The sequence below is a fragment of the Microtus pennsylvanicus genome, chromosome 1 (assembly GCF_037038515.1).
Source record: "Microtus pennsylvanicus isolate mMicPen1 chromosome 1, mMicPen1.hap1, whole genome shotgun sequence".
Lineage (NCBI taxonomy): Eukaryota > Metazoa > Chordata > Mammalia > Rodentia > Cricetidae > Microtus > Microtus pennsylvanicus.
Genome location: NC_134579.1, coordinates 134097400 through 134123517, shown reverse-complemented (window position 1 = coordinate 134123517; position 26118 = coordinate 134097400). Strand labels below are relative to the sequence as shown.

General features: G+C 47.2%; 1 protein-coding gene across 1 annotated transcript; it reads left to right on the top strand.

Moving 5' to 3' along the window:
* Positions 1–19623: 19623 nt before the first annotated feature.
* Positions 19624–20867, top strand: LOC142841251 (free fatty acid receptor 3-like). Its single transcript, XM_075958078.1, has one exon. The coding sequence runs from the start codon at positions 19624–19626 to the stop codon at positions 20581–20583; it is 960 nt and encodes a 319-aa protein (XP_075814193.1). The 3' UTR covers positions 20584–20867.
* The last annotated feature ends 5251 nt before the right edge of the window (positions 20868–26118 follow it).

The following is a 26118-nucleotide window of genomic DNA, read 5'->3' as shown; positions in this document are numbered from 1 at the left end:
TAACAGCAAAGGACGTCAGGGGCGATTGGTGAGGCCCTGGTGGTTCCTTCCCTCTGGCCAGTTAGACAGCCTCCGAGGGGATGAGAGCTGTCTGTGGTACTACAGGCCTGAAACCTCAGCTACTCTGCAGGCCTGAGGCAGGAGGATAGACTCAAGGCCAGCCTGGGCTACAGAGGACAGACAGTGAGGCTCACTCAAGGTCATGTGTCCCTGTGGTCACTCTCAGAAGAGTGGCTCTCTTCTCCCCCACCCCTTGTTTTCTGTTTCCTCTCTTCTGACCTGCTTAGTCAGCTTCAAGTTAGAAGATCCTAGCAAGTCCTTCAGAGGACTGGAGGGATCAGTGGATAAGAGCATCGGCTGCTCTTGCAGAGGACCTGAGTTCAGTTCCCAGCGCTTATATGGTGACTCACACTGGCTGTAACTCCAGTTCCAGGAGATCTGACATCCTCTTCTGACCTCCATGGACACTGAACACACATGTTGTGTATTCCTATATGCAGACAAAACACTTACACACATTTTAAAAAAAAGTCCTAAAAAACACACATGTGAGCCAGGTGATGGTGGTGCACATCCTTAATCTCAGCACTAGCGAGGCCGAGAAGTGCGGATCTCTGTGAGTTCGAGGCCAGCCTGCTCTACAAGAGCTAATTCCAGGACATCTAGAGCTATTACACAGAGAAACCCTGTCCCCAAACACCAAAAGCCAAAAAACAGGTTGCCGTCTCTTTTGTGCCCCCCCCTCTAGTATTAGAGATGGGTTCTAGGCCATTTGAATGTTTGCCATACCCTCAGTCCTTCACTAATGTAATCTAGGCAGGGGCTCTGCCACTGAGCCAAGCCCCAGCCCCTCACTGGGGGATTCTAGGCAGGTGCTCTACCACTGAGCCACACCCCAAGCCCCTCACTGGGGGATTCTAGGCAGGGGCTCTACCACTGAGCCACATCCCCAGCCCCTCACTGTGGATTCTAGGCAGGGGCTCTACCACTGAGCCACATCCCCAGCCCCTCACTGTGGATTCTAGGCTGGGGCTCTACCACTGAGCCACACCCCAGCCCCTCACTGGGGGATTCTAGGCAGGGGCTCTACCACTGAGATATGTCCCAGTCTCTCACTGCCCTCAGGACAGGAAGCAGGAATCAGGTGTGTGTGTGTGTGTGTGTGTGTGTGCAGGGGTGGGGGTGGGAGAGTAGGGGATGGGAAGTGGGGTAGGGTTAAGGTGTAAAGCTTCCAAAGAGCTCCCCTTAGTAACTTTAATGCCAGTCAGATCCAACCTTCTAAAGCCCCCATAGCCTTCAAAACAGTCCTCAGCTGGCCGGAGACTGAGCATTCCGAACAGAAGCCCAGGGGACATTTCAGATTCCAACCGTAGCACAGGAGAAGGAAGGAAGGCCGTGCTGTTGCTCGCTGCTGAGCGTTGCTCTGTGTTAACGATGTTCCATTAATAACCATGGTGATCTAGACTTACTGCAGAATGGAAGCTTATTGGCAAGCAAGCCCGGGGAAGCAGAACAGTCTCTTGTTTTTTGCCTGTCCCCTCATGCCTTCCTCTCTGATGGTACTGTGTCACCTACAGCAAAACCTCGCTTTTAGGCTCATGGAATTTCCAAAGGAAACCCTCAGCCTCATGCTGAGGCATGAGTGGTCAGTTACATTGCCCTCTGATTCCACAGCCCCGGGAATCTTTCCCTGGCATTGGGTGAATGTGATTCAAGTCAAGTTCCCAAAGCAGCTTCCAATCTTACCTCAGAGACACAAAATTAGATGCCACCATTGTGTTAGCTGCTGTAATTGGGCAAACCTGAGACACGGCACCATTTCTTTCATAGTCTAGGAATCCGATGGACCGTGGTAATGTGACAGAGAAGCCAGGAGCTAGTAGCCCCCGCATAGCAAGGGTGACAGGGAGTGAACCTTCTGTGCCCATCAGTGCTGGTCTAGTCAAGAGCCCAGGGCCACAGAGACAGGTGTTACAGATGCAGAGGTATAACTAGATGGGGTCAGAGGTGCTGCCCTGGGTTGGGGTCTCTAGATGCCTGGAGGGGGGAGTAGAAATGAAACACTATGGCACACACCTGTAAATCCCAGCCCTCGGGAGAGGAGGCAGGAGGATCCAGAGTTCGGAGCCAGCCTGGGCTCCATCACAAGACCCTGTCTCTTGAATCAGATGGTTTTCAAAGTTCCTTGACGAATCCTAGAGCAGCCCCTGTTTTCACAGTCCATCTGAAATGAAGCCGGAGCGCTGGCCATCACACCTGTGTTCCGGGGATATTCCACATGTCACATGTCCTATCCCTCGTCCCTTTCCTTTTCCCAGCCACCTCTTCCTTCCACTGCCTACATGACCAGAGTCCCCCAGGATTCTGAGGCTTCAGAAGCGCCCTCCAGATCCAGTGAGAGTAAGTGTCTAAAGTACTGCCTGCCTGAGTCAACTCATTCCTCTGCTTAGTCTCCCAAAGACGGATCCTTCCCATGTCACCAGGAACCTTGCTAGCCTCTGGCTGCCCAGGATCCTTGGGTTTCCATGTGGATGGTGTTTAGGGCAGGGCAGGCAGTCTCCTTATCCAAGGACCTGCTTCTATTCCTGTTCACACCTCATGTTCTGTGCCATGATACTGTTAACCTATCTGACTGCCGTAGAATGGTGTGTGGGGAGCTGGGGGGTTGATACTTCTCTGAATTGGCGTGTCTTACTTAGGGTTTTTATTGATATGCTAAAACACCGTGACTAGAAGCAACTCAGGGAGGGCTATTTCATTTCACATTTCCAGGAAACTGTCCATCATTCAGGGAGGTCAGGCCTGGAACTCAAGGCAGGAACCTTGAGGCAGGAGCGGAAGCAGAGACCATGGAGGAATGTTGCTTACTGGCTTTTTCCCATAACTTGCTCAGTAGGCTTAATTATACCACCCAGGACCACCAGCTGAGGGGTAGCACCACCCACAGTGGGCTGGGCACTCCCACACTAATTATTAATTGAGAAAATACATTATAAATTGCCTACGGGTCTATTGGTGGAGGTGTTTTCTCAACTGAGAGTCCCTCTTCCAAAGGACTCTAGCTGGTGTCAGACTGACATAAAACAACCAACAGAGAAGGACTTTCAGCAGTCCATCCTGTGGAAGGTCAAACCTAAACAGCCATTTCATGTGACAGGCCGACTCCTTTAGCTCTGTGGCCTAAGTGCTGGGTTCACAGCATGTTCCATCACACCTGGTATCCTGTGGGCTTTCCTCAGAGGTGCCCAGCTTTCTCTGCTTCCCCAGGACACTGCCAACTACAATTCTCATGTATGGTTCCTAGAAATCCAAGTTCTGGCCAATACCTGGACAGGTAGAGGTTAAGCAGGACTTGAAACAAAAAGAAAACTCAAAGAAGAAGGGGAGGAGACACAGAGTTTTGAAAAATGCAGAGAGGAGCAAGATGAGCATGTCGTACTGAGAAAAGGTACAGAGCCATGTGGCAGAGCATAGATAAGAAGTATGGATTAATTTAAATATGAGTTAGCGAGTAATAAGCCTAAGCTATTGGTTGAACATTTGTAATTAATAATAGGTCTCTGTGTGGTTATTTTGGGGCTGCTAGTGGGACAGAGCTGACCAGCAGTAGAAGGAAAACTGTCAATGTTTTTTTTGTTTCATTTTGTTTCAGTTTTTTAAGAGATTGTTTCTCTGTGGAGCCTGGCCTGTACTTGAACTGGCTCTGCAGACCAGGCTAGGCTCAAACTTAGAGATCTGCCTGTCTCTGCCTCCCACATACTGGGATTAAAGGCATGGTACTTTATTCATGTATTTTTTTAAAGCCGGGAGGACTTGCTGAGTAACCAAAGATGAGCCTGCACTTAATTGTGTGACACTATTCCTGGGGAGCTGTGGACAAACAGCTACACACCCCAAATAGGGAGCTGAGGACAGATCAAAGCCCAGCTTGGTGAATCAATGAGTTTGACTGTGGTGAGTCAGGAATATGGATGAGGGGTTACTACAGAAACACAAATTACTCAAAGGCAGCTGCATCACCAAAGCCCACCCCAGCATGGGTGACAGCTCACAAAAGCTGGAAACCTGGAGTTCACTGCACAGCCTGTAAGTGGCTCAGCAGGTTGGAGAGTGTCCTTTCTGGTGACTCAGTGGATAGCTTGGCTGGTATTCTATTGCTGTGAAGAGACACCATGACCAAGGCAACTCTTATAAAGGAAAACATTTAATTGGGGACTTGCTTACAGTTTCAGAGGCTTAGTCCATTATCATCATTGTGGGAAGCACAGCACAAGCAGGCATGATGCTGGAGCAATAGCTGAGAGCAGCATCCTGATCCACAGCAGAAAGACTGGGCCTGACCTTTGAAACTTCTAAGCCCAGCCCCAGAGACACATTTCCTCCAACAAAGACACACCTACTACAACAAAGGCCACACCTCCTAATCCTTCTCAAGCAATGCCTCTCCCTGATGACTAAGCATTTAAATATATGAGCCTATGGAGCCATTCCCTTCAGACCACCACAGCTGGTCTCTGTTTCTTCCAGGACGTTTGATCTGAGCCTCTCCTAAGCAGTCCAGCTTGTCTCAGAGACTTCTTTGCAGCCTGGCTTGACTAAGGATGACCCTCAAGTCAGTGGTATTAACTGCTTATGTACTCTTGTGGAGGGAAGAGCCTAATGAATCTGGTCACTTTTAGGGACTTCCTAAAGCTATTTTGAGTTGTTTGCTTTCTGATGTGAGGAGCTACCTTCAGGGTGCATTGTTTAAGCTTAGAATATCCTATTGTTTCACTTTCTGGTAAACATCCTGTTCTAAAATACCCTGGTTTTCACTTCCCTTTTACATCCCATGTCCTAAGAAGTTTCCTTCCAAAGGAAGGTTTTCGTCTTGGAGGAAACCATCCCATAACAACTTCTGATCCTGCCATCTCAACTCCTTAGATGTCGGGGTTACAGATGTGTGTCAGCATGCCAAGTGTACGTGATGCTGTGGGTAGGACCCAGGACGTCCTGCCTGTTGGGCAAGCTCTGTACCAACTGAACCACACCCTCAGGCCCCTGAATCTTCTCTCAGCCCCCTTTCCATCTGTGCTCCAGGTAAGCTCACCCTCTGCTTCCCAGAGGCTTCCCACTTTATGGTCTGTGCCCTTCTTTGTAACAGTTGTCCCTCACCACCCCTGTCACCCCTCCTCACACCAGCTCCCAGTTCCTTCAGCACAATGCTCCAGTCTGAGCAGGAGAAAGCCAGTTTTGCATCACCTGGTATTCCAAGTGTTGGGTCCACGCGGGTCGCACCAAGATGTGGAACAAACCACCAAAGTCTATTACACCGGAAGCAAACTTTATTCCAGGAAAAAAATAAATCTCCATGGGGTACACAAAGCTTATCAGCTAGCTAAGACCACAGCCAGAGATGGACTTGTAAGGTTGTGGCAAAGGACGGTTTCTGAACTCCCCCTTTTTACAGCATGAAGCATCAAGTATTAGCCATGAACAAAGGAATTTTTATGATTTTGAGGTAAAACTCAGATATAAATTGCCCTTCTTTGCAATTTCCATTAGCAGAGTTTTTTAGTTACACTAGTGTTTGTCTTTAGCCCACTGTTTCTCCGAGAAGCTCCCTGATGGTGTTTACCAAGGCTCTGCACTTCCCCTGACACTGCCGGTTTTGTGTAGCAGGGAAGGGTATGGGACAATGCACAATCAAAAAGTCAGGTAGACCCCATCATTTAAAGGTTAACTTGCTGGTCATGAGTGGCCAGGGGTCATGAAAGCTGACCCTCAGTTTGCAGAGGGACCCTCAGTTTGCTGAGGGAACCTTGGTTTGCAGAGGGACCCTCAGTTTGCAGAGGGCTGCTTCCGCCTTGTAGACAAAGCTATGGGTTGTAAAGCAAAGTAACCCACTGTTAATAGTTAATCCTTAAGCTGCTGAGAAAGCTGCTGACAGCCTGCTCTCATTCTTATAACTTACAACTTTGTATTTCTTTATTTCTACACTCTTATTTCTGGAACCTACATTTCTGTATTCTCATTCTCCTCACCGAGGGTAGCAGGTACATTTCAGACAATCTGAAGCAACTGACTCTCAGTCCCAGCAGGTCCAAAGAGTCCTGAAAAAGACAGAGTCACTGGTTCCACATGGATAGTCTGGGGCTCTTTTCCCAACATCCTATCTTGCCCAGTGCCCTAGGCTTTCCCCAGCTACCTCTTGTCCCCATTGTGTCTGAGAGGGTCAGAGGGCATGACGAGAGCCATGACAGGCTTCTCATAGCCCCTGCCAGGGACCTGACCTTAATTTCAGTTTACTGGAACTGAGCAACCAGTTCTTGGGAAAGCTGCAACCCAGAGGCAACCTATCAGAGGGCTACCCGCAGCCTTGTGCAAGTGTCAGAGAACTAGAGATAGCTTTTCCCACCCTGCAGCTGAAAGCCCCTGACCGCTAAGTCACCAACCAATCCTACAGCAACTCATAAACTTTTTGTTTAAACCCACAATCAGCACCCAGACTAATCTCGTCTCCCCGGAATTCCCCTAACTTGGTTTAAAAGGGGGCCTGCGAGCCCTGTGCCACCCAACTTGTTGGAATTACAGTAAACCCTCTTGTTTATTGCACACTTGACTGGTAGTCTATTAATGGAACTTCTCGCGGACCCTCACAGTGTCCTCTATGAGCTTGGGGACCCAATGCCAGCCCCAGCTTTCTCAGAGTCCCCTGAGCATCCTTTAGATAATTCAGCTAAAGGAAGGAGAAGCCCAGCCCAGACTGGCCTTGAACTTAATGTCGCTGAGGTCCACTGTGCCCTCTTGGCCCCCGGTTCCACCATGCCTCACTCACTGACGACTGTCTAACAACTCTTTTTCGAATGCCTTCATGCTCCACTGTTCTCCTCTGCTGGGCAGAGGTCTAATAATGTCTTTCTACATTCATCTACGAGTTCCTTGTGTCTCTGAAAAACTATTATCCTATGTGTATGGACGTTTTTGTCTACAATATCTGTGCAGGTCCCCTAGCTCACTCCAGCACCGGCAGACTCGCCCTTCTCCCCATCCCCTCTGCCTTGCTAAAAACCATTAGATTACATTCTAAAGCTAGCCAGCAAGGTCTAGGCCCTTATTTAGCCACTTCCTCCTCCTGAGGCTGACTACCAAGTATCAAAGGAAAGTCCAGCAATCAAAACCCCCTTTTGACTTCCCTAATTAAGATGCCCAGTTAAGATTAAAGGGCTCATCCAAGCACAGGTTTCCTCTTTCGCCTTCATCAACCACATTTTCCTATGACAATCTCTATCCACCCCAGTCCTTTGTCCCTCTGGGACAAACACCCTATTCCCTTCCCCTTCTTCCTTTGTCTCCTGTCTTTGTCTCTTTTCCCCTGCCCTCTGTCCCTCTGGGGCAATAAATCTCCTTTGTGTGGAGAACTTGGTCTTGGGGGTCCTGAGCCAATGGAGACCCCCCACCCATAAAGCGGGGGTTCTCTCCAAACCCTGGATTAAGCACAGACCAATCCAAGCATCTGTTGTCACAGAGAGATTCTTTATTCATCAGGGAAGAAAATTTAAAGAGGCTGCTTTCTGACTCAGACAGAAAAACAGCAGCCAGTGACCTGGCAGGGCTCATTCTTACAGGGAGAAACAGGGAGGTCTGTGTTGCAGGAGGTCCTTCCACTCCTCCAGCCAATAGCCACTGAGAGACCACGACCCAATGGTGGAGGAGGAGCAGAAGGACCTCCCGCAGGTCTGTGTTCGACCAGCTAGGGCATGGTAGTGCGTGCCTTGATTAGGCATGTTAATTCGGTGAGCCAAAGAGGGCTTTTGGCTGCTGGATTGCTTGAGCGCTTGGCGAGCCTTGGGGGCTAGCTCCAGGAAGGCAATCTAGTGGTTTTTTTAGCAAGGCAGAGGGAATGGGAAGAAAGGCAAGGCCTGCCAGAGCCACATGCTGGACTGGGCTCGTGTCCCTTCAACATCTGTGTAGAACTTGACTATAAGGAATGTAGTGCCACAGAGGCCAGAAGAGGGCGTCAGAACCCTTGGAACTGGAGTTGTGAGCTGCCTTGTGAGTGGTAGGAATTGAACAGGGGTTCTTTGGGAAAAGTGCTCTTAATCACTAAGCCACCTCTCCTTTCCTTCTCTGTGTCTTGATTGGCACCACGCTTGTGTTCCGCCTCCATCTTACTTCTGTTTTTTTTTCTATAGCTGCCATGCCTCTAGATTTGAACGAATGCCACAAACTTCCTGTCAAGAAAACACCTAGGCCAGAAGCATGCACCCCCAAGTTCTGCCTCTTTCTCTACCCACTGTTGCCTATGTAGGGGAGACCAGAGATTCTCAACTCTGGGGCAGAGGTGAAGCCTCAGGCGTTCCCATGACCCTCAGTTCCCTCTGCACCCTGTCCATAGCCTTGGCAGACTTGGATTCTGTTCCTGTGTTCCCGGTCTGCTCCTGTCCAGATGGTGAGCCTGGACAAGCAGGAGGGGCAGGAGAGGTGCAGGTGGAGAAGGAACAACCCGGACTGGACTGTGGGGTGGGTTCAGCCTCCTTTTTTTTCTTTTTAACAAGCTTCTGTTCAGATAAGACCAAGGAACCTCACATCTCCAGGACAGGTCCCACCCTGCCCAGTGTACACATCTTCCTTGTCGGAAGCCATTCTGCAGATGGTCTTCTCCACGCTTGCCTGTGGATCTTTCTTTCTTTCTTTCTTTCTTTCTTTCTTTCTTTCTTTCTTTCCTTCCTTCCTTCCTTCCTTCCTTCCTTCCTTCTTTTTCATTGCTGGGAATAGAATCGCCAGCTTCAAAAGTTCTCAGCCAATGAGCCATGCCTGCAGTCTGCAGAGTACTAAGGGACTTTCTTCTTATTTGGGATGTGGGGGATGTAGGCCATAGTGTGCCTGTGGAGGTCAGAGGTCAATTTGCTAGAGTCAATTCTCTCCTATCACTCTTGTCAGTTCAGGCCTGAACTCAGGGATCAAAATCAGGTCCTCTGGCTTGACAGCAAGTGCCTTCACCTGCTGAGCCATCTCTCAGGCCCCAAAATGCTTACCCATAGCTTCAGTTTTCTTCATTCTACTATGTGAGTCTCAGGTCTTTAGTCTCGGCAGCAGGCATCTTTCCAGCTGAGCCATCTCACCATCCTGACTGAGAACAGAGAATGTTGTGAGCTGGACTCTGCATTAATCTAATCCCATCTACGAGGGCGGCTGAGGCAGAAGAATCAAGTTTGAGACCAGCCTGGACTCTTTGTCCACCCCCATGACAGACCTCCTCCAACAAGGCCACACCTCTTAAATTTCCCAAACAGTTCCACCAACTGGGGACCAAGTATTCAAACCTAGGAGCCCATGAAGGGCATTTTCATGCAAACCACAGACAGGTTTTGGAGTCAGATCAGCTGGCCTCAAGGCTTAGTTTCCATTGACCTGGGCACTTTGCCACGTTGCCCAGCCTTTAACAGATCAGAAAGATGGACATTTCAGGGTTCCGAAGGACGGGACCTCGAGACAGCATGCAGTCTGGGACTCTTGTAGCTTCATAATCTTAGAACGGAGAGTCCATGCTCTCTAGCCTCAGTTTCTCATCTATAGCATGGGGATGACAATTCATTTACTGTTGTTGTGAGGCCAGAAATGAGTATACATTTGTTTGTACATGTCTGTACATATATGTGAATATATAAGCATATATCTGTACGTGGGTGCAAACATGTGTATGTGTGTATATGTCCCACATGCAGAATGTACGGTTGTCCTTGGTATTTAAGAGGGGCTGGTTCCAAGAGTGCTTCCCCTGAAGACATCAAACTTGAAATGCTCGAGTTTCTTATATAAGACCGGCAGGTGCACATCTCCTAGCTACTCAGAAGCAGAGGCAGGAGGATGGCTTGAGCCCAGGAGTTCAAAGTCAGCCTGGGCAAATAGCATGATGCTGTCTTACAGATAGACAGATGGGATATTCAGCTGGTTCCTGGCTACCCGTGGGACTGATCAGTGCTTGGGGTCAGTATTGAGGTGAGGGAAGTGTAAGCATTGCGGCTTGGATGGAAAGGGATCCTGGCAGTCGGGAGCCAAGGAATACTGAATGTTACAGCTCAGGTGGAAGCGTATTCTGGCAGTTGGGAACCAGGGAATAGCACAGGTCACAGTAAGCATGACATCTTCCGGTCCCTCACTAGGGAAAGGTTTCCCCAACGTAACAGCTCTGTTCTGGCAGGAGAGCCTTCACTAGCTACGCTGTTTCAGCTTGGCTCGGGTAGGAGAAGGCTCCCCCAGTGTTACAGTGTCACAGCCCAGCTCTGCTCCACCCTACTCCGCCTCTAAATTCCCCGACAAAGTTGTAACAACTCTGTGCTATTAGGGGAAGGCTTCCCGGGTGAAAGTGTTACTCAGGAGAAAGAAGATCCTCACCCAAACCTCATTCAAGAGATTTCCTGGGAGGGAAGAATCCAGGAGAGCAGCTGCCTCTACCAGGGTGGAAGAAGAACTCAGCAAACAGGTCAGGCACAGGGCTTAAATAGGGCTTCTTAGGGGTGGGTTTTCCCAGGGAGAAGAGGGATTGGTAGGTTTAGTTGGTCAGGGGCAGGGCTGGCTGATTTCAAGGCTAAACTGTTTCTCTCCCTGGCCTTTTAGCTTTCTGGCTCAAGGTTTTTGGCTCGCATTTGGGGGCCAGGACATACTTCTTTCACTGACTCTTATTTTAGGGCCAAAGCATGTTTCTTTGCATTGGTTTCAGAATCAGGGTACATTTCTTTGGCTCTGGGTTCAGGGCTAAAATATTTCTCTCACTGGCTCAGGTCTCTGAGACAGTGTGTGTTTCTTTCACTGCCTTTGATTTCAGGGCTAGGATGGGTTTCTTTGGTGGCCCTTTTTTTCCTTACAGTAAGGTTGGCTCTTCTGGAAGGTCATTTAAAAAAATTATTAGATTTTTAAAAAAAAATACCAATCCAAATTCCCACTCCCTCCCCTCCTCCCATTCCCTCCACACACCCTTCCACCCCACCCCCATCTAATCCTAAGAGAGGGTAAGGTACATTGCTTTGTGGAAGGTCCAAGGCCCTCCCTACTACATCTAAGCTGAGCAAGGTATACATCCAAAGAGAATAGGATTTCTGGAAGGACATTTATCCTCAGGGAAAAGCAAAACTCTAGCCCTCGTTCATGCACCAGACACTCAGCCATCCCTACTGACAGCGACCCCTGGGCTAGTCATGACTGTTTTCCCACACATGAGCAAGCAAAAGTAACTCAAAACTTGCACTTTTAACTTGGCCCTTCATTCCCATTTTGTTATCCAAACCCAAATCACAGGTAAAAAGACAGATAGGCCTGGATACTGCGGTCCCGAGGTCATTGTTATAATATGCAAAAGGCCTGCCCCTCCAGCCCAATATATTTGAACTTGGGCTGCAGCTTGCAGCACTGTTTGAAGGGATAAGTGGAGTTCTTGGGAGGTGAGGCCTGGGAGGTGGCGCGTGCCTCTGGTCCTCACCGTGATGGAGAAGCTTCCACCGCTAGTTCCCACAACTGTGGAGCCTTTCCCATTATTATGGACTGAAATCCTCTGAAACCATGAGCCAAACTAAGCCTGTCCCCACTCAGGGTGTTTTTGTTGGTGATTTGGTCAGTCATGGTGTCAGGTAAAGTCGCCAAAACAAAATCAAGGTGACGAAAAGGAGACTAGGTGCTGTGTTGGGGAGGTTGCTTGTCAGGCCTGTGCACTGCATCATGGGAAGCTGCTTGTTAGGCCTACGCATCGCTGTATCATGAGTGTTATCATTTAGAAAGAGGTGGTAGGGGACCAGTCCCGCTAGGGGTAGCAGCGGATCAGCGAGGCCTCAGCCGGTCCCCTGGCAGGTGGCTGGAGGCCTTGGTGGGTGACAGATACATAGATATGCCCTGAAGAGAGAGTTTGGGTTTAGAGTTTATTAAGTGGGCTATGGTGGGGAAAAAGTGGGGAGGGGGACAGGGAGAAGTGAGAGAAAAGAGAAAAAGGCAGAAGCTGCCTCTCCAGAAGGAGAGAGAGAGAGAGAGAGAGAGAGAGAGAGAGAGAGAGAGAGAGAGAGAGAGAGAAGGTAGGAAGACAGGAAGGCAGAAGTGGGAGGTTGGGAGTGGGCAGGGCCTATCTCCTAAAGAAACAGGAAACCCAGGTGACAGACTAGGCCAGCAGATTACAACATTCCCATCTTTTTCTTATAAAAAGACGGGGAGTTGGGCATACAGGATGAGGAATTGGGACGGCGGATTCTCAAGACTGCTTCTTGCTTATTTGTGGGCATTGAAGTCTTTCCTGTGGGGCCTGAGATAGCTGGGTGCTGGTCACATCCTGGGGTAGCTGGTCCCTTTACTCCTAACCAGGATTCATGGTGTGGAGCTGTCCGGTGTCTCTTGGACATGGCAAGGTGTTGGCAGAACAGAGGTCAAAGTTAAATTTAGAAAGAAAAAAAATTTAGGACCCCGGAATTGAGAGGGGTGTATCTGACCTGATTAAGGCCACCCTTTAATTTGGCTCCCTGGAACGCACAAGAATTTTTTTGAGTTTGTGAAATGTAAGTTTTAGAGGCATACATTGTATAAACAGCAGCATGTTTATGTCAGAATGACTGTCACAGATGTTTTTGTACAATGAAAAGTATCTTTAAGACTGAAAGGCAACATGAGAGAAAGATTTGATAACTTATATTTGTCCTCTACATACCTTAATAACTTGCATTTGTATATCTTAAGACTATGAAATTTGTTTGGTGAGACTGTCCTTTTTTTTCCTATCAAAGGGCCAGGGTAGTTTCTTTATTAACCAATGAAAGTAACACATAGACAGATGACCCTCTTCCATCATTTCCCCTTTTTCTGTTTAAACAAAAAAAGAAAGGCTTTCACTTTAACATAGTAAAATTACATATAACAAAACAATTATCAAGCAAGAATTACAATTACAATATTTATATCTATTTTATCTTTTATCATAACTAAGTAAAACTATAACTATCCATTCTTCAACTCCATCAAAGACTCCAGAAGGATATAATATTACCTAAGCAAACAAGAAGTAAGCAACTTCTAAAACTCTAGAAATGACAGAGACATCTTGCTGCCTGGACAGTCACCCAAAGTTCCTCTGTACTCTTGGGGCATCAATCTTCAGCCTACAGGCCCATAGTATCCAGCAGACATTTCCATGAAGCAGGAAATTCCAAAGACAGTTCAGTCACTATCTACTGTGTCCTGCAGAATGTCTCGTAGACTCTTTCATAAATCAGGAACCCCAAAAGACCATCTCACCTTTAGGCAAGTTCAGCAGTCCTCTCTCTGTAGGTTCTTTGTGTCCAGTTTATGCATCAGTTCAGGCAAGAGCAGTTTCTTGCCCAAATGGCTATCAAACTCCATAAGGAGCCTCTTTGATGCCCATCTTCCTCTTGAAGTAGATTGGTGCTGCCAGGAGCAGACATGTCTCATTGTCATGAAAAGCCCTAAGTTATTAAAACATTTAAAATGCCATATTCTGTAGTCTTTGAAAGATATGAAGAATGCCTATCTAACTGAAATATATCTCTATATATCTAGAAAATCTAACTAACATGACTACAAGCTTGATTATTATTGATGGTTATCCATTAACAACCTATATTTCCTAATTATAGATTACATTTTAAAATGAACTATATAATCACAATACCTTAATCAATATCAGAAATACATATAACAAAATTGACCTTAAAATCCATACCAATGCAAATTATTCATATCTATATAATATCTCCCTTTAAATGTAAAAGAACATTTAGAAACAATATTTGGGAATATGAATGCAGTTTTTTTCTCTCCAAACTGCTTCCTGCTGTATGGGGGTGCTGTCATTTAGGTCTTTCATGGTAAAACCTGTGTGGTAGATATATCTCAGTCACCAGTTGAGTGAAGTAATTTTTTGAGGGTGTTCACAGCAACCTTTCAGGAGGGTATGGTCTATCATTCCATATTGGGATAGAAGCAATCCACGGGTCTCATCCTAACTTTTCAGGATCATGAGATACATCTGCAGGTCTCGTGACATGTCCATCCGTCTGTTTCTCCTCGTGGTACTTAACTTGCTGCTCCTCGTGGCCTACTGCAGCCACTTGGGGAACTGTGCTGTCCCTGCCTGGGATGTTTGGGGACCTGCAGCATTTTTCTGCAGCTGCAGCCACTTGGGGATCCGCAGCATTTTATTTAATGGGATCCCAGGGCCTTGAGTATTCTAGGCAAATGCTCTTATCTTGTTACATCCACAGCCCTAACTCCCAGAATAAAACTTTCAGAGACCAGCTCTGGTCATATACCATCACTTATTTCCTGGATTTAAAAAAAAAAAGCTTGGGGTGGGGCAAGTCCTACAAGTGAAGGGTAGTTCTATATGGCCCTACAATAGCTATGAGGGCTGAACTATCTTGGCCTTCATTTATAAACATGAATAACGAAAAAGCGCCAGCCTTTTTTTAAGTTTTTTTTAATTATGTCCATTTATGGGTGATATATGAATGAGTGCCAGAGGCCAGAGGTGTCAAATACCCCTAGAGCAGGAGTCATGGACAATTCTGAGTTGTCCAATGTGGGTGAACTAATTTACTTACTCAACCAAGGCTGCACACTAACAGTCCAAGAGATGTCTATCGAATAAATGAGTGGAACTTTAACTCATTTTTTATGGGAAAGCCAATAAACTCCATTTTTTTCTGTTCAGACTTTTGTATGTACAACTTGGTCTTGTCTTCTAGATGGCTATTAATCACCTGTAACAAAATGATAGCCCTGTTGTATCAGTTATCATCAATCAATAATGTGTATTTCCAAACTAAACAATATTTTTCCCTTCCTAAAATCAAACTTCAGTGATCTGTTGGCTAAAACAAAAAGACTGCAACCACCCAAAATATCATCATTATTCACAATTTTCACTTAGGGGCAAGATTCTGCAGTTAAAATTTCCAAAGCTCCCGGTATTCTTACTGGCTGTGGAAATTCTGCCTTTCAGTCGGCACTTATGATTAAGATTTACTGTCATTGAGCATCTCATTGACGAAACCCCTCTGAGGAAGAGAGGCGGGGAGATACTGACCATCAGTTACGCTACAACTTGGATGCAGTGCACTTTCCAAGCAGCAATATGTACGTCTTCTTTCAGTACTTGGAGGCAGACAGGCGGTTTAAGGTCAGCCTAGTCTACAGGAGAGTTCCAGGACAGCCAGAGATACATAGGGAGACCCCTCCTCAAAATAATAGTAAAAATAAAATAGCTACTTATGAGTCTATGATCCACACTTCCTTCTTTACAGCGGCTCGGTGAAGCAGGTGTTACTCTTACTTCCCAGAGCTACAGGATCCATGGATCACCTGGCTGTCAGAAAAACCCAAAACCTGTCACTAGCTTTGGCACTCAGCCTTCCACGAAGGCCGTGGGCAGGAAAGGGAGTGGGGGTAACTGCCATGGCTTCCCGCGAGCACTACCTTCCGATGCTGCCCATGAAGCGGTCCCACCCGCCTAGAGAGCCACTAGCCTTGTCTGCGCCCAGAGCGGAGCCGGCTCCCAAGCGAGACACCCAAGGCCGCTCCACCCCAAGTGTCGCCCCAGAGCCCGGCGTCCGCGTCACGCCACTGATCCAGGCGACCGAGATTGTCCTTTTAAACTGACAAAATCTCTCAGCTTTCAGTAGAAAGAGACTCTACTTTCACGGCAAAAAAGCCAGCTTCCTTTTGCTCACTTTTCATTTAACTTTCTGTGGAACTTAAATTCAACTGTGTGTAAATGTCTGCACACTTACTGTTAAATGTTTTAAGTTCATTATATCTCATTCCAGACTAAGAAAGCAATACGTCACATGTTTTAAATTAGTATGTACTTTTAAGACTCTTATAAAAATACTGTATATGTAATCCATACATATATGGATTTAAAATATATTGAGCTGTTCTCCACTATTGCCAGTTCTGCCCTTAAGCTTCTATTGCAAACAGTTTTTTCTTCTTTGTCTTTCACAAGAATAAATCTTACCTGTTAAAAACCAGTACAGTCAATCCTGGAACCAGCTCTCCAGGCAGATTCTATACTGTAACTATAACTTATCTATACCCGATAAATAGCCCTCAACTGCTCAGAGATCTGGGGAATATGGCATTTAAATGTTTAATTATTAAAAGACTTTTCATAACAGAGAGGCGGGTTGGCTCCTAGCAGCAGCGCTCTATTTCCTCCAAAGAAGACAGATGGGCACAGAACAACATCCATCGGCAATTCGCTTCATCAAGAGAAAGCGCTAACCACTGGGAAAAACTGCCCTTCATCTAAACTCCTACAGAACTCCAGACAGTGGAGAGAATCACTGGAATCAACAGCTTAGCTGTTCAGGTCAAGGTAGGTTTGCCTTCCTACAGATTTTCTAACTCACAGGATCTTCTGGAGCTGACAGGCCCTGCTTATTCCCAACCTCCCCCTTCCTCCTTCTCTCTCTCTCTCTCTCTCTCTCTCTCTCTCTCTCTCTCTCTCTCTCTCTCTCTCTCTCTCTCCATCTGCCCTTCTTCTGAAGAGGCAGTTTCTGCCTTTTTCTCTCTTCTTCTCCTCTTTTCCCTTGCTCCCCTTTCTCTTCCCTTCCCCCTCAGTAACTCACTAAATAAACTCTTTACCCCAGCTCTCTCTGCATGGGCTATCTATCACTCTGTAGTCCAGACTGACCTTGCACTCAGAGGCCTGCTTCTGCCTCTGGAGTACTGGGATTAAAGACTTGTGCCACTTATGCTCAGAATATTCTTCTAAAGAAACTTCTAAGGATGCATATACACATGTATAAGATATATTCCAACCCCTGCCAGAGCTGGGAAGAGGAAATCGCTCCAGAATTAGAACCTGATATCAGTTCTCAACATCCACATCCAATGACTCCCAATTGCCTGTTATTCTAGCTCCAGGGGAACAGACACTCTTTGGGCTCTAAGGGCCATGTATGTACACATGATGTGGGACAGGCAAAACACCCTGTCCCAAGCACAGCCATTTTGATTCAGACTCCATTTTAAATTTAGGGTGAAATAAAGTTCAGGTTCTCAAACCCTAGGGGAGCTGAGAGCTTTCCAATGGCTGACCAACCTCCTCCCTAAACCATAGAGACAGTCATTATGTATGTTTAGTTCTCTGAACCGTCATGGCTGTTCCTAACTACAGAAGGAACAAATGAATCTGATTGGTTGGACTGAAAAGCTTGCTTTGGTGTCAGCTGACAATGATGGAACACAGAAGGAAAGCCCTCTGAATTCTGGTTGGTGAAGAAAATGTAACTGTAACTTGGCAACAAATGTGTGTGGGTTTTTGTGCTTATAAACCTTGCTTCTGCCCCTGCACCAGGTTGTTAGGAGAAACGAGGTTCCTGAGTCCTTGTGTTGCAGCCCTGATCGATCAGTGACCTGCTTATGTGGTCAGTTATTAAAGGTTTGCTGTTTCATGAGCGCTCCTCTATTCTTCCTCATGGCACACAACAGATGAGGTCTAGCACACATACACACAAAGACATAGATTTTTTTTAAAAAAATATAAATCTAGCCGGGCGGTGGTGGCGCACGCCTTTAATCCCAGCACTCGGGAGGCAGAGGCAGGCGGATCTCTGAGTTCGAGGCCAGCCTGGTCTACAAGAGCTAGTTCCAGGACAGGAACCAAAAGCTACGGAGAAACCCTGTCTCAAAAATCCAATATATATATATATACACACACATGAATACTATAGGATAATGCTCTTGTACACTGTAAAAATTTGCCAATCATATTGGTTTAATAAAATGCTAATTGGCCAGTAGCAGGGAAGGAAGTATAGGCAGTGCAATCAGATTAGGAGAATTCTGGGAAGAGGAAAGGTAGAGATACAGTCACAAGTCAGATGCAGAGGAAGCAAGCCTTACTGAGAAAAGGTAATAACCCATGTAATTAAACATAGACAAGAATTAAGGGTTGATTTAAGTTATAAGAACTAGTTAGTAATGAGACTGAGCAATAGATCAGACAGTTTATAATTAATATAAGCCTCTGTGTGTTTATTTAGAACTGAATGGCTGCAGGACTGGGCTGGACTGAAGCCACTGTTTACAAACATAACCCAATAAAGTCAAAGTAAGCATAAATAGCCACAGTTAAAACCTTAGTTAGGGTTTCTGGTGCTGAGAGAAGCATCATGACCAAAAGCAACTTAGGGAGGAAAAGTTTATTTGGCTTTCACTTCTATGTCCCAGACCCTCACAGAAGAACAGGAGCTCAAGAGAGGAGCCTGGAGCAGGAGCTAAAGCAGAAGCCATGGAGGAATACTGCCTGCTTGCTTACTGGCTCGCTCTCCATGCCTTGTTAAGCCCATTTTCTTATAGAAGCCTGAAACATGGACCCAGTGGTGGTACAGCCACAGTATGCTGGGCCTCTCATGTCAATCATTAGTCAATAAAATGTCCTCACAGAGTGGCCATGGAGGCATTTCCTCAGTTGAGACTCCTCTTCCCACGCGTGTCTATGTATGTGTCAAGCTGACAGTAACCAAGCAGCACCGCTAATGCTATCAGCCCTTAGGGTAAAAACCTCGAACCCGGCATCCCCACCCAACCAGAGCTTGCCATTCACGCATCATGGGCCAGCCCAAGCCACAAGTGACAGCAAAAAGCAGAGAAAGGCGGTTTATTCCGTGTGGCTGCATTGGGAAGAGGAAAAAAGGGGACCAATGATGCCCCATGTCCATCTTCCTAGGGGTCCTGCATGACGTTTAGGTCTAAATAGAGCGCAAGAGGTCTGTGTAACTAGGCAGTCTCGGTCCAGAACATGTTCGTGTCTGTCACCGTTCCGTCACCGGCCCATCACAATCTGGCTTCATGCGAGAAAGGCAAGTGCTCTACCAACTGACCTACGGCTCAGTCTAAGTGCTCCTGCTACTGAGCTACCTCACTGGGCCAGTGTGTAGGTTTTCATCTGTGAAACTGTGTTGTTACCTCTGTGTTATAGAATAGGAGACACAGAGTTGTTCTCATGTGTCCGAAGTTCCAGAGTTAGCAAGAAATAGCCAGCTGCAGAGCCAGCCCTCACTCCGTGCAGCCTACCTCCGATGAGTCCTCACTATGCCCATTCTAAAGAAGCATAATGAAGCCCAAGTGGAGGAGATGAAGTCAAAATATGGGGAAGGAAGGTCCCAGTTGAGACTGTATACATGCAGCCATGCACACAACCTTAATTTTTTTTCTTTTTTTGCATATGGACGCAGCCCAGCTAGCAGAGCTCTCAAAGCATCTTTTGTGCAGTTCTGCAATGAGTGACGTCACAGGCACCACTAAATCTTTATCATCTCGCTGGACAACTAGCTCACCGCCCAGTGCTGGAGGAGCCAGCGAGGTGCAGGGCAGCAGAGCGCCGGTTTTCCAATAAGCTGGTGAGTACGGGCCTGGGGGTTCAAGCAGGAGACATCTTGGTGATGTCTGCACCGGGTCGGGGACAGGAAAGGCAGGAAGGATGACCCTGCAGGGGAGAGTAAGTGGTGACCTGGTCGTGGGGGTGGACAGTGATGGCAACACTCCAGCCTGGTGGGTAAGTCTCGTGGTGGAGGAACGGGAGACTTCCCGACTCCCCACATTATCTTCCTGTTCATCTCTGTCTCACCAGCATCCATAAACATGGCGGCGAGCTTCTCTCCCGGCAACCATTGGCTTTTCTTTTCCGTGTACTTGTTTGTTTTCCTCGTGGGACTGCCCCTCAACTTGATGGCCCTGGTGGTCTTCGTGGGCAAGCTGCGCCGCCGCCCGGTGGCCGTGGACTTACTTTTGCTAAACCTGACCCTTTCGGACCTGCTCCTGCTACTCTTCCTGCCATTTCGCATGGTGGAGGCAGCCTGTGGCATGAGATGGCTCCTGCCATTCCTCTTCTGCCCTCTCTCCGGGTTCCTTTTCTTCACTACCATCTACCTCACCTCCCTCTTCCTGACGGCTGTGAGCATCGAACGTTTTCTTAGCGTGGCCTACCCACTGTGGTACAAGACCCGGCCACGGCTGGCCCAGGCTGCTGTGGTCAGTGGTATCTGCTGGTTCCTGGCGTCAGCTCAGTGTAGTGTGGTTTATGTCACTGAATACTGGGGAAATGCCACCTACAGCCAGGGAACCAATGGAACCTGTTACCTGGAATTCCGGGAGGACCAGTTGGCCGTGCTCCTGCCTATACGACTAGAAGCAGCTGTGGTCCTTTTCATTGTGCCCCTGTGTATCACAAGTTACTGCTATAGCCGCATGATGTGGATTCTTAGCCGAGGAGCCAGCCGGCGCAGGCGGAAGAGGGTGATGGGGCTTCTAGCAGCCACACTGCTCATCTTCTTCGTCTGCTTCGGCCCCTACAATATGTCCCACGTGGTGGGCTATGTCCGGGGTGAGAGTCCATCCTGGCGGAGCTACGTGATCCTCCTCAGCACCCTCAACTCTTGCATAGACCCTCTTGTCTTCTACTTCTCATCCTCCAAGTTCCAAGCCGAATTTCAGCAGCTCCTGGGAAGGCTGACCAGAGGTTGTGTGCATTGGGCTCAGGAAGTCAGCTTGGAACTTATGATAAAGAAGGAAAAAGAGCCATCCAAGGAGTGTCCAAGCTAGAATAAAGGAAAGACCAGAGGAGGTGTGTGGAACCATTGGCCCATTGCCTTGACTGGCAGAGATATTTCCAGGGGACAGGAAGAAGTAGGCAGGTGTGTCTGCAGGCATTCATTCCTAACTCAGGACTGATGAGACTCCCGTGACAAGCTGAAGACTCAGCAGTCACTCAGCTCTCCCAGGATGTGCTCACATTCTGGACTCTCCCTGTCACTGTCCTTCTCATCCCCTCATACGCCCTGGATTCCACTCTGGGGCATTGTAATGGGACAGATTTCTCTAGAAGAAAGAGCCTAACCTCGGCTGCACACTGCAGGCTTCAGTGCCTCCTGGGGTGGGAGTGGGGGTGATGGGGTGATGGGGGAGGTGGGGGAGGCTGTCCAGAGCTGGAACTGGGCTGGCGACCTGGGATGGGGGAACTGTGTCAGCCACTGACTTCTGACTCTTCAGAGTGGGGGAGACAGGAATCTAGGAGTGAGGAAACAGCCAGTCTTGGTGAAGGGTTTTCCAGAATGTCTACTGTTCCATAAATTCAGATCTTCTGGGATATTAATGAACAATGGCAGGCAAAGAGAAAAAGTATCCAAATAAATTCCATACCTAGCAAAAGAAAATGATGTTTCCATATCTTCTTGACTTTGCTGGGTAGTGTAGGTGGCAGATGGAGGAACACTCACACTGAAGGAACAGGACTGAACAAAATGCCTAGGTGCCTGCAGAGGGTCGGAGTTGGAGGAATAAAACTAAAGACAATTTTATTTTTAAGTTTATTTATTTTTATTGTTATTTTTTATTTAGGGATGGGGATGTAGCTCAGGTGGCAGAGTGCTTACCCGGTCAGCACAAGCCTTGCTTCCTGTCCCTGGCACTATATAATCCAGATATGGCTGTGTCCATATGTAACCTCAGCAGTAGGAAGAGGTGGCAGCAAGGTCAGAAGTTGAGGGCTGTCCTCAGCTATAAGCCTTGATACAGGAAACCCCATCTCAAAAACAACAAACAAACAAACAAATTCAAGAAGCTGCTGAGGAGTTTGTCTGAAATTCCTGACTTGAACTGGGGGATCTCAGCATGATGTAAAGACTCAGGTCACGGGGTTGCACAAGAAGAGCTGTTTTCTATGAACAAAACTGAGTCTTTTTTGTGACATCCCTGGAAAACTTTAGGCTTACATCTGTGAGAGGAGCCAGGCCACGTGGTTCAGGTCTCAAGTACTGGGTCGTAGCTGTTTTGACAATGAAAATATCTATTATTTTTGTGTTCGAGTGGTTTGCCTGTATGTATGTCTGTGTAGCACGTATGTATCTGAGGGACCCTCTGAGGTAATAGAAGGCCCTGGATCCCCTGGAACTGGAGTTACAGATGGCTGTGAGTCACTGTATGGATGCTGGGAACCAAACCCAGGTCCCCTGCAAGAGCAGCCAGCGTTTTTAGCCACAGAGCTCCCTAGCCCTTGTTAAGTTTTTGAGACAAGGTCTCACTATGTAGCCCTAAGTGGCTTAGACCGGGCTGGCCCTGAAATCACAGAAATCTGCCTGCCTTTGCCTCTTGCACAGCACACCCTATCCAGCTTCACTACTGTTTGTGGTTGTTGTTGTTTGGTTGGTTTTTGGTTCTGAGACAGTCTTACTATGTAGTCCTAGCTTCCTGGAACTCTGTAGACCAGTCTGTCCTGGAAGTCAGAGATCCTCCTGCCGCAGCCTCCTGAGTGCCAGGTCTAAATGTGAGCACCACCATTGTTCTGTCTGCAATGTCATGTCCTGTCCCTTTAAGAGACAAGCCCCGCCCCCACCTCTGGCTTCTGAGCTGCCCAGACTGGGAGCCAGTCAGGCTTCATCCACACCCCAGCTGTAGAGAAGAGACATTTCCCTATAGGCTTTGTGGTGTCGCTGTTTGATTAACACCAGCCTGTAGAGAGGAGACATCCTCCTATAGGCCCTGTGGTGTTCATTTGTTGTTTTGACAGGTTTTCACATTTTCAGCTAGGGCATAAACCCTCAAACCATCAGCCACCCACCTGTGAATGCTCTGCTGGTCCCACCGGCTCCACTTTTCCTCAAACTATCCCTGCCACCACTACTGCTGATGCCATGGAAGCCACAGGATTAGTCGAATCCACGAGGCAGCTGTTTTCAATTCCAGCCGTTCTCCCCCCCAACCTCTGTGGCTTGTGGCGTGGCTTGTGGTTCAGCAGCTTGGCAACAGTGGGGATCACGCCTCTAGTTCTCTCTTGTTATTATGTTTAAAACTCCCGCGACTCAAAAAAAATGTGGCTTTTCCATATAACATGTTACGGCTGCTGTCTTGACTGAGGTCAGGTGACCAAGTCCCGCCATCTTTACTGAGGTATTCCCTGCCTGGTTCCCCGGTGCTGACTCTGTTGCATGTGTGTTTTGTGCAGTGGCATGTGTTTGGTAGGGCCCACCAAAAGCATCCACTTTGCCCAATTCCTGTTCACTCTGTATGTGTGCATACATGTATATTAAATGCATGTTTGTTTACTGTTAAATGTTATAATTGTCTGTTCATTGTATCTCATTCCACACTACAAAGCAAAATGTCTCATGTTTTAAACTGGTATATGCTTTTAAGTCTCTTAATCCAACCCTGCTTTACCTGTTAAGTTGAGAGCTAGTACAGTCAAGCTCGGACCCAGCTCTCCAGGCAGATTCTGTACTGTAGTTATAACTCATCTATACCTGGTAAACAGCCCTCAACTGCTCAGAGATCTGGGGAGTATGGCATTTAAGGGCTTAATTATTAAAATACCTTTCATAACGAAAAGAGACAGGCTGGCTCCTAGCAGCAGTATTCTACTTCCTTCCAAGAAGACAGAAGGCAAATGGGCACAAAAAAATGTTCATCGGCAATTTGTTTCAACTACTAAACACTGACCACCTAGTAAAACTGCCTTTCATCCAAACTAAAGATCACCAGACATGGAGAGAATCGCTGGAATCGACACCTTGCTCTGCTCTGGTCAAGGTAGGCTTGTCTTCCTACAGATTTCTTAACCTACAGAATCTTCTGGAGCCTGGCAGGCTGTGTGCTAAACAGCAAAAGAAAAATATGACCTTCGGTGACCATGCAGGACCCTGAGGAGTGACTTAAGGCGGCAACCAAGTAAGTTTTCTGTCATTTTTAAATTAATAATTGCTTAAGTAAAAATTTATCCTTCTCAAAGATCTCTGATTCAGTTTGACAGCTGAAAGGTTTTGTCGTTTTTTATTTTATTTTATTGAGCTATACATTTTTCTCTGCTCTCTTCAACCCTCTATCATGGTCCCCGTGCTTCCAATTTACTCAGGAGATCTTGTCTTTTTCTATTTCCCATGTAGATTATATCTATGTGAGTCTCTCTTAGTATCCTCATTGTTGTCTAGGTTCTCTGGGATTGTGGTTTGTAGGCTGGTTTTCTTTGGCTTATGTTTAAAAACCACTTATGAGTGAATACATATGATGATTATCTTTCTGGGTCTGGGTTACCTCACTCAAAATGATGTTTTCTAGCTCCATCCATTTGCCTGCAAATTTCAAGTAAAACACAAATACAAGTTATTAAGGTATGTACCTGCAAGTTATAAAGGTGTAAGGACAAATACAAGTTAATCAAATTTCTCTCTAATGCTGCCTTCCATAGTCTTAAAAATTCTTTTCATTGTGCAAAAGCATCTGTCACAGTCATTCTGACTAAATATGCTACTGTTGATACAATGTATGTCTAAAACTTATGGTTTCACAAACCCAAAGAATTCTTGTGAGTTCTAGGAAGCTGAACTGAAGAATCAACCTTAAACAGGTCAGATGCACCCCTCTCAATTCCCTGGTCCTAAAATTTTTTCCCCTAAATTTAACTATGTCCTCTTTTCTGTCAATACCTTAAACAGGTGTAAGACTCCAGACATTTCCATACCCCAAACACCAGACAGGAGCAAAGAGACCAGCTATGCAGGATGTAACCAGCACCCAGATTTCTCAGGTTCCCCCCACAAGACAACACCCATAAATAAGCAAGAAGCTGTCTTGAGAATCTGCCATCCCAATTCCTTAACCTGTTGTGCCTAACTTCCCACCTTTTACCTGAGTTCCTTTCCTATCCATCTCTCTTCCAAAGAGGTGGCTCCTCTCCTCTCCCCCATCTCCGTTTCCCTCCTCCTCCTCCTCTTCCTCCTCCTCCTCCTCCTCCTCCTCCTCCTCCTCCTCCTTCTCCTCCTCCTCCTCCTCTTCTTCTTCTTCCTTTTCTTCCCCCTTACCCCCTTTCCCTTCCATAACCTACTAAATAAATACTCACTTTTTATGCATGGTGTGCCTAGCTGTCTCGGTCTCTCGCCTGCCATGTGGGTTCCTGTCTAGGACCCACTGTCCCTTGTAGCCCACCAGCCACTAGGGAATGGCAGCATTTTAACACCTCAGTTCCTTGTGGCCCGCTGTCTGCTGCAGCCACTTGGGAAACGGTGCCGTTTTATTTTTGCCAGAACACTGTTACTTTTGTTTTGTTTTTTCTAAGAGAATCTCTTTGTAGCCCAGTCTGGCCTCAAACTCTCCACCTTACCTAAACCAGGCACCTGAATCCTGGGATGACAGTCGTGAGCCACTGCTCCTGGCAATCTTTCAAAAAATTGGGGAAAAAAAAAGCCCATGCTTGTTGGGATCTTGGATGCCATGGAAACAAGGCAGGGCCAAAGAAGCCAGGTGAGAGCCAGGAGCAGCGGGTGTCCTGTGGAAACAAGCTCACTCCCTGTTCAGGGACCTTGGCCAAGAGTGGGCAGCTCAGGGTGGACACAAAGGTGCAGATTGTGCTCTCCAGTGCCTAAGTGTGACCCACAGGCTTGCAGGGAGGCTTGCTGCTTCCATTCCCAGAGGCCTCAAGCCTTGCAGAGGTTTGTGGAGAGTCTCTCTGATTAGACCCCACAGGCATCTTCAACACCAGACAGTGGTTCCCAGCCTCCCTAATGCTGTGACTCTTTAATACAGTTCCTCAGGTTGTGGTGACCCCAACCATACAATTATTTCATTGCTACTTCATAACTGTAATTTTGCTACTGTTACAAATTGCAGGATAAATATGTGATATGCAGGACATCTGATACACAATTCCTCATGAAAGGGTTGTTTGACCCCCCCCCCAAAGGGATAGTAGCTCACATGTTGAGAATCCACTGTCTGAGAAGGTCTCCTTGAGAATTCTTTATCAAAACAATTCCCAGAAGATAGAGGTGCTTGCCTGTCAGGGTCCTAAATCAAGGCAGCCTGGGTGACAGGGCACCCAACTAAAGATAGTTAAAATCTGCGAGGCCTTGGAATGTAGCCTCGCAGTGGATCACTTGCATAGCAAGTACAAGACCCTAAATTTGATCCTCTGCACAGCAAAGTAAGCAAGTAAGATAATTCTTGCTTACTCTTTGAAAGATAACAAGAGCACAGGTGTCTGCCCTCAGCCCCCCTGAGCTGCAGGAACCCTGCTCCCTGTGGCCCCCTCTTTGTTCTGTTTGCTCATGAGCTCCGAGGAGGACTCCACTTGCCTTATTTCAGCTAAGT

Coding starts and splice junctions, on each gene's coding strand:
- LOC142841251 (XM_075958078.1), top strand. CDS start 19,624: ATGGCGGCGAGCTTCTCTCCCGGCAACCATTGGCTTTTCTTTTCCGTG.